The following is a 14,377-nucleotide window of genomic DNA, read 5'->3' on the forward strand; positions in this document are numbered from 1 at the left end:
ATATATTTATATATATATATATATATATGTTTATATGTATATATATACATGTAAGTATTGATGTGCTTTGTAGTTCGAACATCAGTAGACATCACGCCTCAAGTTTCAGCCCTATGCGCCTATCCGTGTTGCCTGGGGTGTCCTCTGTTGAGATGAGGGGTCTGTTGGGTGTTATTATAGGGTTTAGGGTTTCCTGAGTGCTATTCTTCGCACACGCTCAATCTCTTCATCGCCAATCGGACCGATAGGCTGTGGTACTTATGTTATAGCGATCACACAGCTGTGCATGACAACGCAGGTAGTGGGAAGAATTGCAAATACTTACAAACTTACTTACATATAAACATACTTACATATGTGTGTATAATTGAATTACAAATTGTATATATACCTGTCAACTGAAGAAGTGCAGGTTGTGGCATGGCACAATAAATACCTGCATACATATCTGCATACACTTGAATATATATATATATATCTATATATCTATATATCTATATATATATATATATATATATATATATATATAATAGTAGTATATATATATCATATATATATATATATATATATATATATATATATATGTGTCCGTGGGGATCGTTAACCGGAACCCGTCAAAGGTTTCCTATATTCTAATCGAATCATACAATTTCTGAGACCCCTTCCCCACACACACCCTATCTTGTCTACATATGCACACACCTGCACAGGCGGCTATAGCGCTGGGCGGCGAGAACTCCAAAAAAGGAGTTGGTAGGTACGAGGCGGTGCAAGGCGACCAGGCCCGCGAAGGCGAGCTGTTTGGACTGGCCAATATGTTGGACCACACCTTACTGGTGGACCTCAACAAGACCATCATGGAACGGTGCGCCCGAGTAGACTCCGAAAAGGGACTGGACGAGGACGGCTACGAGGTGTATGAGGAGTTGAAGCCGGTTGATGGCGGGTGAGTGGGAGTGGGAGTTTGGAGTTGGGGTTGTATAGTGTTGGATATGCAGCGGAGTGTATGGGTCCCGATTTACGGCAAATGATAGATGAGTGTATCATAACGAAGTGTTTATGTATGTATAGTAGTGTACATTGACGTACGTGTTTGTATACATTTGGGCTAGATAGACGGAGCTGACTACGATGTCTATGGAATGCTGAAAACGGTTTAGGATGGGCAGGTAAAGCCACTAGACTGCGTTTAGGCGTGGTAAACTTATTCATTGTGCTCGCAGGGATGACAAATCGTACAGCAACGAAGAGGAGATTGAGGATTTCGATGAAGATGACGAGGTGGACAGCCTATCAGATCCCAAGGTATCTATCTAGCCACACAGCAATTTGGGAATATATATATAATTTAGTACATAATTTCATACATTTACCACTGTCTCAAATAGAGTCAAGTATATGAGATTGCTAACGAAGAGTCGTTTATACCATGGCTCCCTAATAGTTGTTGTCTGTTCAGCGATTGTTCATGGGATATTGCTTGTCATGTCTGTCTTGTACGTCATTAAAACGTAGTTGGTCGCAAGAGGGCCATGAGTTTGTTCCTCATTTGAGTGTCGTTGCCCATATTTAATTTAACTTTCGCCTATGTCTCGTCCGGATTGACCATGGCCAACGTGTGATTGGTCTCATCAGTGGCGTCCATTCGCTTGATTTGGCGCCGTTTCTGGTATTTGATTTGGATATCGGGACTAACATTTGTTCTGTTTGCAAATATATGTACGAAAGTTGTGTACGTGATCAAAGTGCACTTCGTTCCCAGAGCGACCTGGGACCACTTCTGATTTGCTTTATTTGTTTAATCTTTCAATGTACTCGTTTGTGTCGTGTCTGGACCACTTCTGCTTTGCCTTATATGTATAACATTTCGATGTAATCGTTGTGTCATGTCTGGACAGTAAAAACGTGACGTGTGATTGGGTTCGTTGTGCGTATCGCGGGCTCGCTTTCAACGTTGGGTCGTTCTGGATACTCAGTTGAGATATCATTTATAGTTTGTATCGTGTTTGTGCCGTGCTCAACCCGATTTTGATTGATCTTAATATTGGCATTCGTTTGCTGGAAGACTTTGAGTCGTATGTTAGCATGATTTTAAGACTTATGAGTCGTATGTTAGCATGCTTTTAAGACTTATGAGTCGTATATTACTTTGTACTTCAGACTATGAGTCGTATATGACTATGTTCTTAAGACTATGAGTTGTATATGACTATGTTCTTCAGACTATGAGTTGTATATCACTATGTCTTTAAGCCTATCAGTCATATACTACTATGTTCTTAATACTATAAGTCGTATATTACCTTGTTCTTAAGGAAATAAATCGTATATTACTATGTTCATGAAGACTATGAGTCGTCTCTATGAGTTGTTCATTACTCTAACTTTCGCACCCAACTATTGCTTGGTAACGTGCTCGCTCTTGAGTAGTCCACTTGTTATTAATCCCATGCGCAATTGTATGTAGGTACAAGAACTCCCCGATGGCTACGAGGTAGACACAGCCATAGTGGATTTGCAAACAGGAAAGCTCTCCGAAGCACAGAAGCACGACGCTGAGCTAGCAGAGTTGCTATTGGACGAGAACGCCGTGGAATACACAGGGGTACCCAGGGCAAAGCGACACAAAAGCGGTGAGTAATCGGACTACAACTGGGCAGGGTTCTGGAGGTTTTGGGGTTGGGGATGCAGGGTCTTAGGTTTACTCGGTGTGTCCAGACGATGGGAGACAACAGAGGAAGTGGCATATGTTTTTTATATGGCTTTCCTTGTCCACAAGGAATGAAATTTTTCATATCTAAGTGCAACATCAGGGTGTCATTTATAGGCTAAGTCGTACTATGGCTTGGTCGTACTATCTACAGGCTTGGTCGTACTATCTATAGGCTTAGTCGTACTATCTATAGGCTTGGTCGTACTATCTATAGGCTTGGTCGTACTATATTTAGGCTTGGTCGTACTACCTATAGGCTTAGCAATCACGCACAGAGTGGAGCGCTACTCAAAGAACCTAAATGCAGGGTATCATCAACCTGTTATTCCAATTTCACCGCAATCTATGAGATACTTCGCCTGTTTCTGAAGGCTGTTTGAATCTGGTCTGTATCCTTTCAGAAGATGACAACGGAATGGGAAGATTCTACAACCGGAAGAAGCATGACTTTATCAGTTGCCTATTCTACCCCGAATATTATTTATACGATACTGTGCATATATGTAGACGAAGCGGCTGCCTGGTTCTAATGGCTAATTGTATCTGGTCTGTATTCTTCAGGTGATGGGAAGACAGTGAAGGTGTTGTACAACAAGGAGACTAAAACAAGGCAGTATCAACTGCCCAATACAGATTATGTAATCCGCAGGGGAGGTCAGCCTAGCCAAATGACACGCGATCTCTTGGAGAAAATCGCGGGCACGAAACGCAAGGTACTCATGGTACTTCGTAGGCTGATATATATATATATATATATGTATATATATATACTTATAATATATATATATATAACTCGAATATACTATATATATGGATATAAATGTGTGCATACTTGGGGGTGTATTCGGAGACTGCATGGCATGTGTTGAAAGTCACGTTTATGTAGTGGAGTTAGGCTGGGATTGTAGGGGTTGTTCTTCTTAGCATTGTACGGCTGGGGTCTGAGGCTTGATACTCTCTACGTCGGTAAACACGAATGGTTGGCTGTCGATGATGCACTGAGATCCCGGTCTACGTATTTAGTTAGTACAGTGCCGTGCACAGAATAGGCCGTGCTTGAATGTGTACACGTCTATGGATGGCGTCGATGGCTATTGTGTTGCCAAGTACTTCTGTATGCACTTGTTTTTCAGTACCCACAGTCTCACACTGATCCAACTCCACCTGTCACACGCCAACAGGACATTATGACTTTCATGATGGAGATCAAAGACATGAGTGACAAGGAGATAGAACAGATGGTAGATGAGCACTACGGAGAATCCTTCGAGGCAATGCTAGCTCGCAAAATCAAATGGGACTCAGAACAAGGGCATGCAGCTCACGACCCGCCCTGAAGAGGTCCCTTAGCATGCCACTCAAATATACCAACAATGTAGTTGATACCAACATTGGCATGAGAACGCGCCAAATAAAATAATGCAATACTAGGCCACTCTGAATAAGCTCGCGCAGGTGTAAGGCAAGCTGAATGCGAGCACACACATGCAGGTTCATGGTACAGATACACTTACGCTTGTATATGAGCCACCATATGTGTGGTGAGACAAAGGTGCACCACGCCGTAGCCTCGCGGACACCATGTATCGATGCTTTGAACTGCGTTTAATTCGAAGGTTCGATCCCACATGATGCAAAGTTCGGAATTCGTTTTTTTTTATGCGATGCCGCGCCCCATACAAAGCGAGTGGGACATCTGCCACTCCCTATGGCTACATCAGCCGGAAAAAAACCCACGTTTTTAAACAGATCAAAATTGTCCTGTGTGCAGTTCGACGGTTATCGAAACATGTCATTATCTGTCTCACAACAGCCCCTCGTCCTCTTATGGATGCTGCACGGGTCTCGTCCACCCCGACCTTCAATCAGATTTATTCTCAACACCCTACATACAGGTGAAAGTGGTAATCCTGTTGGGGTGGCCTGTCAGGTGTTGGGATACACTGCAAAGCCGCCCCTTCAGCTGTGCGGCCTACTTGTTATTCGCGCCGTTGTACCAGCGAACCTGTTGGCACAAACTGTCTTCGGGGGCCGGGAAGGAGGAGGGGGAGGAGGACTGTGACGTGGACATCGTTTCTTCATAGTGCTTAGCAATGAGTACGAATAGTTGAGGAAATGCGTGAAGAAAATTCGCGAGGAGGGTGCGCGTGTAAAACGATCCCCATTTTATTCCTGGCCTGAATTCGAATGTACATCACGCCTCATACTCTTTTTGGGCAGGTCTGGTAGGTTGACTCGTATGTTGTGAAAAGATACGCTATATTTCGACCGCAAATGGAGTTCAAGACTGGTAGGGTGATAGGCGCCCCGCTTTCTCGGTTGCAAGTGGGAGTATAATTATTCCTCAGTCGAAACTATACGGGCGCCATGACCTTCAAAAGCCACTGCTTCTAAACCATACCGTGAGCCAAGGTGCAGCTTCCGCATTTGATACAGTCGGGCGTACACCGCCAAATGATTTGTGTTCAATAGCAATAAAGGAATTGGCAAGTGAAGACGCGATTGCACTATTGCAAACTCCGTTTAACGTATTAAGCAAGCAGGCTACGTGTCTATTCCAGATCGCGCGGACATTTATCTAGACACCTATCACTAGTACAAGCACAATCTCATTGAACGCCATATTCAAATAGTATGGATAATGATGTAGAGCGCGCTATGATATGGGTCTTCAACATATCACAAACATATTGGTGATGTATAATTCGTAAGGGGTTCTAACCCAGCTATCGACCGCTTCCCGATGAGATTCGAGGTATTTTCCATTAAGTATCACTGATTAGGGTTTAGCTAAGCAGCTCGATAACAAGAGATTTAGAGATGAGACAACCAATTCCTTTTGCACAAAGTTTGGATTTTGTCCTGGCGAGGGCTCGAATGTTAAAGGTTCATGTTCTAAATGATAATATTCTGGGAAACAGCAGCCCGCTCGCAATGAAGATATCAGGCAGTGAACCACGCCGCATTGCCATGCTACCATTCTGTCGGTTAAAATATAGTTAGAATTCTGTAGTGCTACAGTCCGAAAATTAGGTAGTTTAGTTCTGATATCACGTGTCACGCTTTTGGATGTTTCATACCCTTTCCACTGCGATGATACCCGCTTGGTGGCGGTTTTTTGTTCTGCCATTGCCATTTATAAAGCCGACATTTGTGCTTTTAGGTCAAAAAAATATGTTGGCGTGGGGTACAAGGATAAAAATTGCCGACACTACGCCTAGCTGAAAATTTTGAATACTTCATAATAATTCGATAAATAATCCAGGCCACCCAAGAAGCTATGTGGTCGGTACAAACCGGTATCCATACAATTGCCTGGCAAGAAAACCATGCCTTAAAAATAGTATACCCTTGCACTCATGTGAAACAATTTGCAGATACAAAGATAATTGTAATCAACTATTGAAGCCCTAGCTGAGTGTCTCGCGCTTTCCTTAGATGAGCTTTGCCGTGAAGGCACTGCCATTTGTTTACCAAATAGGAAACTATCGCTAGGCTCAACGAGGCTGATAATAAAAGAAATATGTGTGTGCCACGACAACGAGTTCCCGATTGTTAATAAGACATTAACAAAAAGCAAAGCATGATTGGGATGAACCATTTAAGAGAATACTGCGAACTAAAAATACGAGGATGTATAGCGAATAGAGATTACGTGTATGTGGAAATATCAATGCACGACTGCCGCATGAAAAGGGCGAAGATGCCAGGGTAATTCATTGCGCCATAGTATACAGAAACATAGTCACAGAATACGAATGAGAATATATACAATCCTTATTCATATTTTTTTATCACAAGTGTTTTAAGCTTTGATTTCTTCATCGCGCCCATTTTGACTATAATGGTGCACGCCGGTCAGTGCTGTTGCAACCCACGATAGAGGTACAGCTACGATGTTTACGATATATGCCGCTCCAATAGATGATGTGCCAGCCGGATAAGACCAGGAGTAATAGAAGCCCATAGTCAAAATTGTAGCGAGTATGCAGGCGCCCTGAAGAAACACCAAAAGTCCGGTAAAGGGCCCCGCAAGATTTATGCAGCAGCACGCGAATATGATGTTGAACACCATCACAATGAGTGCGAGCAATCCTACAATGATCGATGCCACTAGTAGACCAAACATGGCTTGTTCTGTACTGTTGCTCAGCGTATCGAGAGAAAAGTCATTACAATAAGACTGACCGTCTAGATTTGCTGTAGAGTTGCACGCGGTGGCGATACCTACGTTGACGGCACCTGTCCACCACTCAGTACTAAAGATTCCGAAGAATGCAGCGAAGGTGCTGTATGAGGTGAGAACGGCTGCAATTACGATAGCGATGAATCGGCACATGTTGTTCGATTTAAATTTGATTGTTGTTTTTGATATATTTATTCGATTTGCTTGCGTTTAAGTATCTATTTACAAGACTACAGTTCAATAGCCTTCACTCGATTTAAAGACCACGAAACCAGAAACGTATTTAAATACCGTCACATTTTCTGTGATTCAATGACTCATCGAGTGTGTTGGTGTAATTATGACGTTAGTATAGAGTATAGACTATAGCCTCTACTCCTCTCCAGAGCCTAAAGGTAGTAAAGGACTAAAAGTCTTAAGGCTATGTACCGAACCTGTATATATTATACCCCATCTTTACTCTGGAGCTTGGAGTACGCTATATTTATATAGAAAACAATCAATCTTCAATATAGAATATTTAGTGTGCGGGAAGTAATATGTATGTAAATAAATATGCCACCAGCCAGGCAGCCACGGGCCCACGGCACCCTATGGCAATTTGTTATTGTTTTTAAAAATCATTGAAATATGACATATGTCACATTGTCAACTGACTACTTTTAGAAGGCTAAATATGTATGAGTTTTTAGGGTCTGCTGCAAAAAAATCGGTTCTAAAAATCGGTTTTCGTACATATGTGCCAAGTTCTCACACGAAGTGGTGTATCTGACAATTGACATTCTGACCCGATTTCGAATTTTTAATTAGAACTGCAGATGACCTGAAATGTATTTTATATGTATAAATAATTAAATATAATAGGAAAAGCTGATATTTCTAGGAGTCTCAGACTCTCAGACGAGTCTCAGTAAAATATAGTATGTAATTTAAAAAAAATTATACATGACTTGATGACTCATATATGTCATTCGGCGATGAAAATTGAAATAATAAAATATATGGATGGGGTACATATTAAAATAATAACCCATAAAAAGAGCCAACAGGCTACATAGACTTCGTCTTTCTGCTCTTGATACATGAGCAAGACTGATTAATATTTTTATCGAAATAATGAGTACTCCAGAGTAAGATGGGGTAGAAAATTATAATAAATGCAGATGTGTACATATTCGATGAGTCATGGAATCCCGAATCGCAGAGCATTTATAAGTATTATATTTACGTTTCCGGTTTCGTGCTCTAGGTCGAATAAAGGCTGATATCTGTATAAACCTCTTGTAGGCGTATTTAAACGCAAGCAAATCGAATAAATATATCAAAAACAACAATCAAATTTAAATCGAACAACATGTGCCGATTCATCGCTATCGTAATTGCAGCCGTTCTCACCTCATACAGCACCTTCGCTGCATTCTTCGGAATCTTTAGTACTGAGTGGTGGACAGGTACCGTCAACGTAGGTATCGCCACCGCGTGCAACTCTACAGCAAATCTAGACGGTCAGTCTTATTGTAATGACTTTTCTCTCGATACGCTGAGCAACAGTACAGAACAAGCCATGTTTGGTCTACTGGTGGCATCGATCATTGTAGGATTGCTCGCACTCATTGTGATGGTGTTCAACATCATATTCGCGTGCTGCTGCATAAATCTTGCGGGGCCCTTTACCGGACTTTTGATGTTTCTTCAGGGCGCCTGCATACTTGCTACAATTTTAACCATGGGCTTCTATTATTCCTGGTCTTATCCAGTCGGTACATCATCTATTGGATCGGCATATATCGTGAACATCGTAGCTGTACCCCTATCGGGGGTGGCAACAGCACTGACTGGCGTGCATCATTACAGCCGAAACGAACGCGATGCCGATCTGAAGGCATAAGATATATTTTAAAACTATAAGATCGAATGTAGTTAAATTTCTACTGTTTAAGATTGATACTGTTTTTCATGTTAGTGTTCTGAATAACCTGATATGATGCACTTTGAAGGTCCGGAGGCAGCCATTTGCATAGTGCTGGGAATGATCCCATATCGAATACTACAATCGTAAGTGCTCATCTAGAGTAGTATATACACATGTTTGTGATGGCGTGTGTCATCTCCGACAACTTCATAGCGATAAAGGTGTCGAAGGAAATGAACAATGTGAATATAAGTATTAGCATTTTTAACTACAATTTCACATTTCCAAAAATAAATTACATTCTGAATACTTAGCATTGTTGCAATCTTCTTTGTCCCATCATAGCAGTACACATCATATCCTCGACACTTCGCCAATAATTTATTGGTAATTTGAATTGTATGCGATAGCAGGAGCTCATCCGAATCAATTTGTTCAGTTTTACAATTGAGCATTTCCAGCTTCCGCAAGGGGTTAACCAGGCACAGCTAAAAGTAAACATATAGTACTCACCAAATAATGGATAGCTTGATTTCCAAATGCACAGAGGTGCTAACATAAAATCATATCCGCTGATAAAGCTCATATCATTCGTATGGACTCCTTGAACATTGGGACACCAGGTGTCGGAGGACATTCTAAATTGCTCACTATCATGGTTGTCATAATAATTTTCAGGGACAAGAGTATCTTTCCTACATCTGTTTAATTTTATATATGATATCAAGACGTTGACAATACAGACCTACATAACCATACATTCATATGGGCTATATCGCAGTGGATTCAAATCTGAAATACAATTTGTACCTAAAGTCAATGCAAGGTCTAATCTACAAGTCCAGCTCAATCCCAACATAATACATAGCGTTCTACATAAGAGAAACATGGGGGCGCGATTTTGTCCACTAAATATTTATAGTTGTAGATTTTAACAACATAGCCTCCAAATAATATAAATTCAACAGTTTTACGATCAGCAACGATTTCTGATCGTAGTCCTCAATCCTCATGTTCCGTGTATTTTTTTATTATACTTTTAAAACAAAAAACAAAATGTTGTTTAAAAAAAAAAATCAAAAATATAACAAGTTATTTAAAAAATTTAAAAGAACAACAACCCTTTTTTATTTTGTTTTTATAAAAATGACAATACAATCCTGATTTTGTTGTACCTATTTTGTTATATAAAAAGACCAACCATGTACATACATAACTATGCTCTAATAATTTATGAAAAGAAAAGTGAGAAACAAGGAAGGGAGGGCTTTTAACCTTTCTGTGGTATTTTGTTTTTGTTTTTTTTAAGAAGCAAAAACAATATATATATAAAAATAGAAAACGGCAAACCGCCAAGTGCAATTTAACCCCTTTTATGGTAGTATCTAAGCCAAACTTCTTTTTTTGGCAATAAAATATTCCTCAGAATAGATGCATATTTAGAGCCTCTGCGATACAAAGCTGTCCGCTATGTGTACGTGTACTTATGACATGCTTAAGCTTCATTGCTTATCGCATGTACATATATCTAAGTGACATTTACATAAAATATAGCCAGTGGACGCGTATATAGGGGGCACAATTCGGGGTTTACAGTGGTCCATAGTTGGATTAGAAAGTGGAACACTTGTATCGATAAAGCAACACTTGTTATCTCGAGATGAAAGTTCATCTCGCGGTCGTCGCCGCTATAACCAGCTGCTCAGCTGTAGTTCCCGCTAAATGGCCCACGATACGATTATTTCATACACTATATGTATCCACTCATGTGCAGAATTTATCCCTTATGGCGTAGGTTGTATGGCTTGCTCTTGAATGCACAGTGCTCTCGGTAAAATACCCGTAGTGAAATATATGGGATGTTCCCAAATATGCTGATTTTAGTATAGTTAATTAGCAGGTGCATAATTCACGGCATTCGAACATAATCTAATATCTCTGAAGTAAATGTCGAGAATTGAATAGTCTGAGAGCCTAATCGTCTCTGTCGAGGCTCAAATAGTCGCCCAACTTAGCGAAGCAAATATACAATGTCTGTTTGTATGTAGCTCCTTATGCGTACAAAGGATAAAATAAGCAGATGGATTGTTCTAGCTCCTATCCAGTTCCAAACGTGCGTTAGCAAGTATATTGTACCTTTCTTAGAACTAAAGTAGTGTTGAAAAATCATCGCTTCTCATCGAATCTAGTCTTTGAGTCTATACAGACTTATGCACCCACCATTGCTTTCACACAGTAGTATGGTTTGTTCAAAGAGATCTTAGAATTTCCACGATAATACAGTTTAGTTTATTGTCTTCAGTTCATTATGCAAGCGACATTATAATTATACAAGCATTCAGAGGTCATGCTATTTAGGCAAGGTACAAGCGTAGTATCGTCTACATCGAGCGCCAATTTGATAGTACGCGTATGCGAACATAAAGAAGTAGGATCACAAAGTTATACTAGATATATTGGTCCTCTATCTAAGCTGCCTAACAAATTGCCAAAGTGCAATCAATGTGTATAAGCTCTGGTATTCAGACATTTTTTGGATTAGATATCTTGTGATTCTTACTGATCTGCCTAAACACATGAAAACAAATCAACTTATCTACACTCATTCGCGTGCAGGTGACCGGCATTCAAGTTGACGAAATTTCAACGATTGAGCACCACACGGATGCGTATCGTGTAGATCTGGGCTTTGTAGTCCGCAGGTGTGTGTAGTTAGCCGGTCTATCTCGGGGGTATATTAGTTAATGGGCGATTTCCATCTGACCATTGACAAGAGTTACCAATTTGTCTTAACTGATTGAATTAGGCACAGGTGTATCGTATGGTCAACTTTTAATGCATGAGGGTACAAGTGATAAAGTTTTGACTCTGTACTGGAGTTAGCAAAGGGACGTTGCTACTATGGATAGTGACTTAAGAGCTTAATCAGTTTATAGAGTCACAAGTACGTGAGATTATTTAGATGCCTTCATGTGTGGGCTGTGGGTAGCTAACTTTACTATACTCAATTGAGTATTCATAAGATACATACTGCTGTGATCGAAAGTAATGCCTGTATGATAATTTTGTTTTTGTGAGTGATTGTATCTCAGTTCTAACCACTATGTCCGCCCTATGTGGATTGAATACACTAGAGGTCAACCGTTCACTCTGCATATGGAAGTGGATGAGGCGCCACTGTATCCTACTGCACTGAAGTTGGAGATATGTGACGAGACTACTGGTGGCAAGTGTAATGACTTCCAGACAAATATAACTGGCAAGGTATAGGATTCTGAGTGCGAACTGTACATGTTGGTAAATACATCACCCAAAACGTACATCACGGTACAACTCAACCGTCACTCTTCATGATACTCGTTATGTTATATGTATATACCGATGAGTATGCGAGCTGAATGATTCTCTGCCTTGCCTCGCCTCGCCTTGGAATATCTGATATGGCAAATTCTCCTAAAGGCTTATTGTATTGCTATGTGCACACAACTTGTATGCAGAGGCAGCCCTCTAGCTACCACTGGTTCCACAATATATATACCCTGATATAGAGTTGGGGCAAGCATGTGTAGGTTAGGGCTGTGTACGGCAGCTCTGCAACCTCAGCAGTGACCAACCCGTGAAGCTACCGTTGCTATCCGGTGCAGTACCTCTTACTACTTACCAACTGATTCATTCGAGTCTAGTTCCCATAGTCTCATCTCTGGGGTTAGCGATGTACTACCCGATACCTATTAACCCATGTCTACGCATCAGGTGGAAGGACAGGATCAGACGTACTCAGTAGAAGTCAGCGCCGACAAAGCCGCACCAATCCGGAAGTATGACGGTATGTTCTATAGGCTGACTGGGCCATTTCTTGGGTTTAACACAGCTCGTTCATGTGCTCGGGGTTAGTGGACTATCCACACTGTCCTCGGAATCTCTTGAGGTCGGAGCCTCAGTTCCTTTTCAGGCTTATACTTTGTGTGAGGAAGGCGACAGAACAGTTGATACAAAACGGCGTACATGATGCAAATCGTTGCTAGTGTGTTCTTTCCGTCGTTTATACTTTCATCACCATCGTCGTCTATATATACATGACGCAGCGTTCCGTTTCTAATGCAATCGACTTCCGTTCGACCTGTCGTACTTATACTTCTCGGTGAATAGAGCTGAAAATGTTCCTTACCGATGGCGACCGTCGCATGGAGGGCTCCTCGTACGTCTACCCATTCCCGGTATATATTCTCTACAACCCTTACCTGGAAGACGATCACACCTACATGGCCAACAACAGCGAATTTGTCCTCAATGAATGGGGCGGTGTATCGACGGGTATGTATGGTGCATGAGCGTACCATCTACCATGTTTATACTACGTTAGATAGGATGGATGTGTGAGTAGTTTTCTACCGGGGTTGTCCCTATTCAATGGAAGGATGTATGAGTGTGGTATTTAACAAGGTTATTCTCAATGAATGGGGCACATAGATTGCTAAATCAGTTTACTACACTAAATTATAAGGGAGTCTGCACGATCACGAAACCATGGATTGGTACTATGGACATCTGAACCAACGAGCACTGGATGCTGCCTTCTACGCGTTAAGAGCTATGGATGTGGCAAAGGGTGCCGATCCTGCAAATGTGGGAATGTGGCGAAGGGATGTATACTCACTGAATGCGTGTATGCTAGGGTTAGAGATGGGTGTATCTACAGACGCACGCTTGGAAAAGCATAGTCCATGCTATAGAGGTGGATTACATACACCCTTGGTTCACATACACTTTATCATATACTCTCTCTGGAGCTGGTTGCTCAGGTGCTTGTGTTGGACCTCCAGACTCTGAGATATGAATACGTTGAGCTTTTATTTTACCGAATAGTACGCTCTCCGTCTGCTGTCCCAGTGGGCGTATCTTATTTCAATTTGCTCCAAATAACTCAGGCTCATAGACTGTCGGTTGTAGTTCTAGTTGCATGCGAATACATACTCCATGTCAATGTATTATCTGTTTCAGCGTGCTCTGAGTTCTTTCTTACTCGACTGCCGGTACATTTATACGCCACTTGTACACACCCTTCAATATTGGCCCTATTGCAGTTCATATTTTGTCTGTTTCAGCTTGCCCTGTGTACTTTCTCAGCTAGACCTTCTCACACTTATACGACACTTATAGGACACTTATACGGTACTTTTACGACACTTATACGGTACTTTTACGACATTTATACGACACTTATACGACACTTATACGGTACTTTTACGACATTTATACGACACTTATACGGTACCTATACAACATTGGTCACACAGCCTTCCATATGCCGGGGATGGTGAACCAGACATCCGTAGGGCCTCTGAGAGTATGTCATCTTAACACTATGCCCGCTAATAATGGAAAGTATGTTGTGGGTTATGCCCGGTGTCACTATCAGTCACATACACGTGAGCGTGCATGGTGCTGTGCTACGCCTATCAGAAGGCCGTGTTGCAACAGGGGTTGTTTCTTATGTTTCGTCTAGTGTGTGTGCTATTGATCAAGAAGTGCGTTTTCTATGTGCCTATGAATAAAAAAAGTGACT

General features: G+C 41.3%; 4 protein-coding genes across 4 annotated transcripts in view; 3 read left to right on the forward strand and 1 right to left on the reverse strand.

Moving 5' to 3' along the window:
- Positions 1-692: 692 nt before the first annotated feature.
- On the forward strand, positions 693-4,050 carry SARC_06870 (hypothetical protein; the record flags this gene model as incomplete). The annotated part of the gene is made up of 5 exons (XM_014299203.1): positions 693-946; positions 1,224-1,305; positions 2,468-2,633; positions 3,275-3,435; positions 3,847-4,050. 5 exons carry the CDS (start codon positions 693-695, stop codon positions 4,048-4,050), a joined length of 867 nt encoding a protein of 288 aa, XP_014154678.1.
- Positions 4,051-6,487: 2,437 nt separating this feature from the next.
- On the reverse strand, positions 6,488-7,146 carry SARC_06871 (hypothetical protein). Its single transcript, XM_014299204.1, has one exon. It carries the CDS (start codon positions 7,050-7,052, stop codon positions 6,519-6,521), a length of 534 nt encoding a protein of 177 aa, XP_014154679.1. The 5' UTR covers positions 7,053-7,146; the 3' UTR covers positions 6,488-6,518.
- A 1,058-nt stretch (positions 7,147-8,204) lies between these two features.
- Positions 8,205-9,120, forward strand: SARC_06872 (hypothetical protein). Its single transcript, XM_014299205.1, has one exon. It carries the CDS (start codon positions 8,254-8,256, stop codon positions 8,785-8,787), a length of 534 nt encoding a protein of 177 aa, XP_014154680.1. The 5' UTR covers positions 8,205-8,253; the 3' UTR covers positions 8,788-9,120.
- Positions 9,121-11,967: 2,847 nt separating this feature from the next.
- SARC_06873 (hypothetical protein) overlaps positions 11,968-14,377 on the forward strand; it is a gene marked incomplete at both ends in the record, with an annotated part of 3,276 nt that continues 866 nt past the window's right edge. The window contains 5 exons of the mRNA XM_014299206.1: positions 11,968-12,075; positions 12,565-12,637; positions 12,961-13,125; positions 13,316-13,546; positions 14,109-14,196. Coding sequence (XP_014154681.1) covers positions 11,968-12,075; positions 12,565-12,637; positions 12,961-13,125; positions 13,316-13,546; positions 14,109-14,196 — 665 coding nt within the window. The remainder of the gene's footprint in view (positions 12,076-12,564; positions 12,638-12,960; positions 13,126-13,315; positions 13,547-14,108; positions 14,197-14,377) is intronic.

This window comes from Sphaeroforma arctica (assembly GCF_001186125.1).
Source record: "Sphaeroforma arctica JP610 unplaced genomic scaffold supercont1.513, whole genome shotgun sequence".
NCBI classification, from domain to species: Eukaryota; class Ichthyosporea; order Ichthyophonida; genus Sphaeroforma; species Sphaeroforma arctica.

What these genes read in the sequence shown, in the direction of transcription:
- SARC_06871 (XM_014299204.1), bottom strand. Translation starts at nt 7,052, where the DNA reads ATGTGCCGATTCATCGCTATCGTAATTGCAGCCGTTCTCACCTCATAC.
- SARC_06872 (XM_014299205.1), top strand. Translation starts at nt 8,254, where the DNA reads ATGTGCCGATTCATCGCTATCGTAATTGCAGCCGTTCTCACCTCATAC.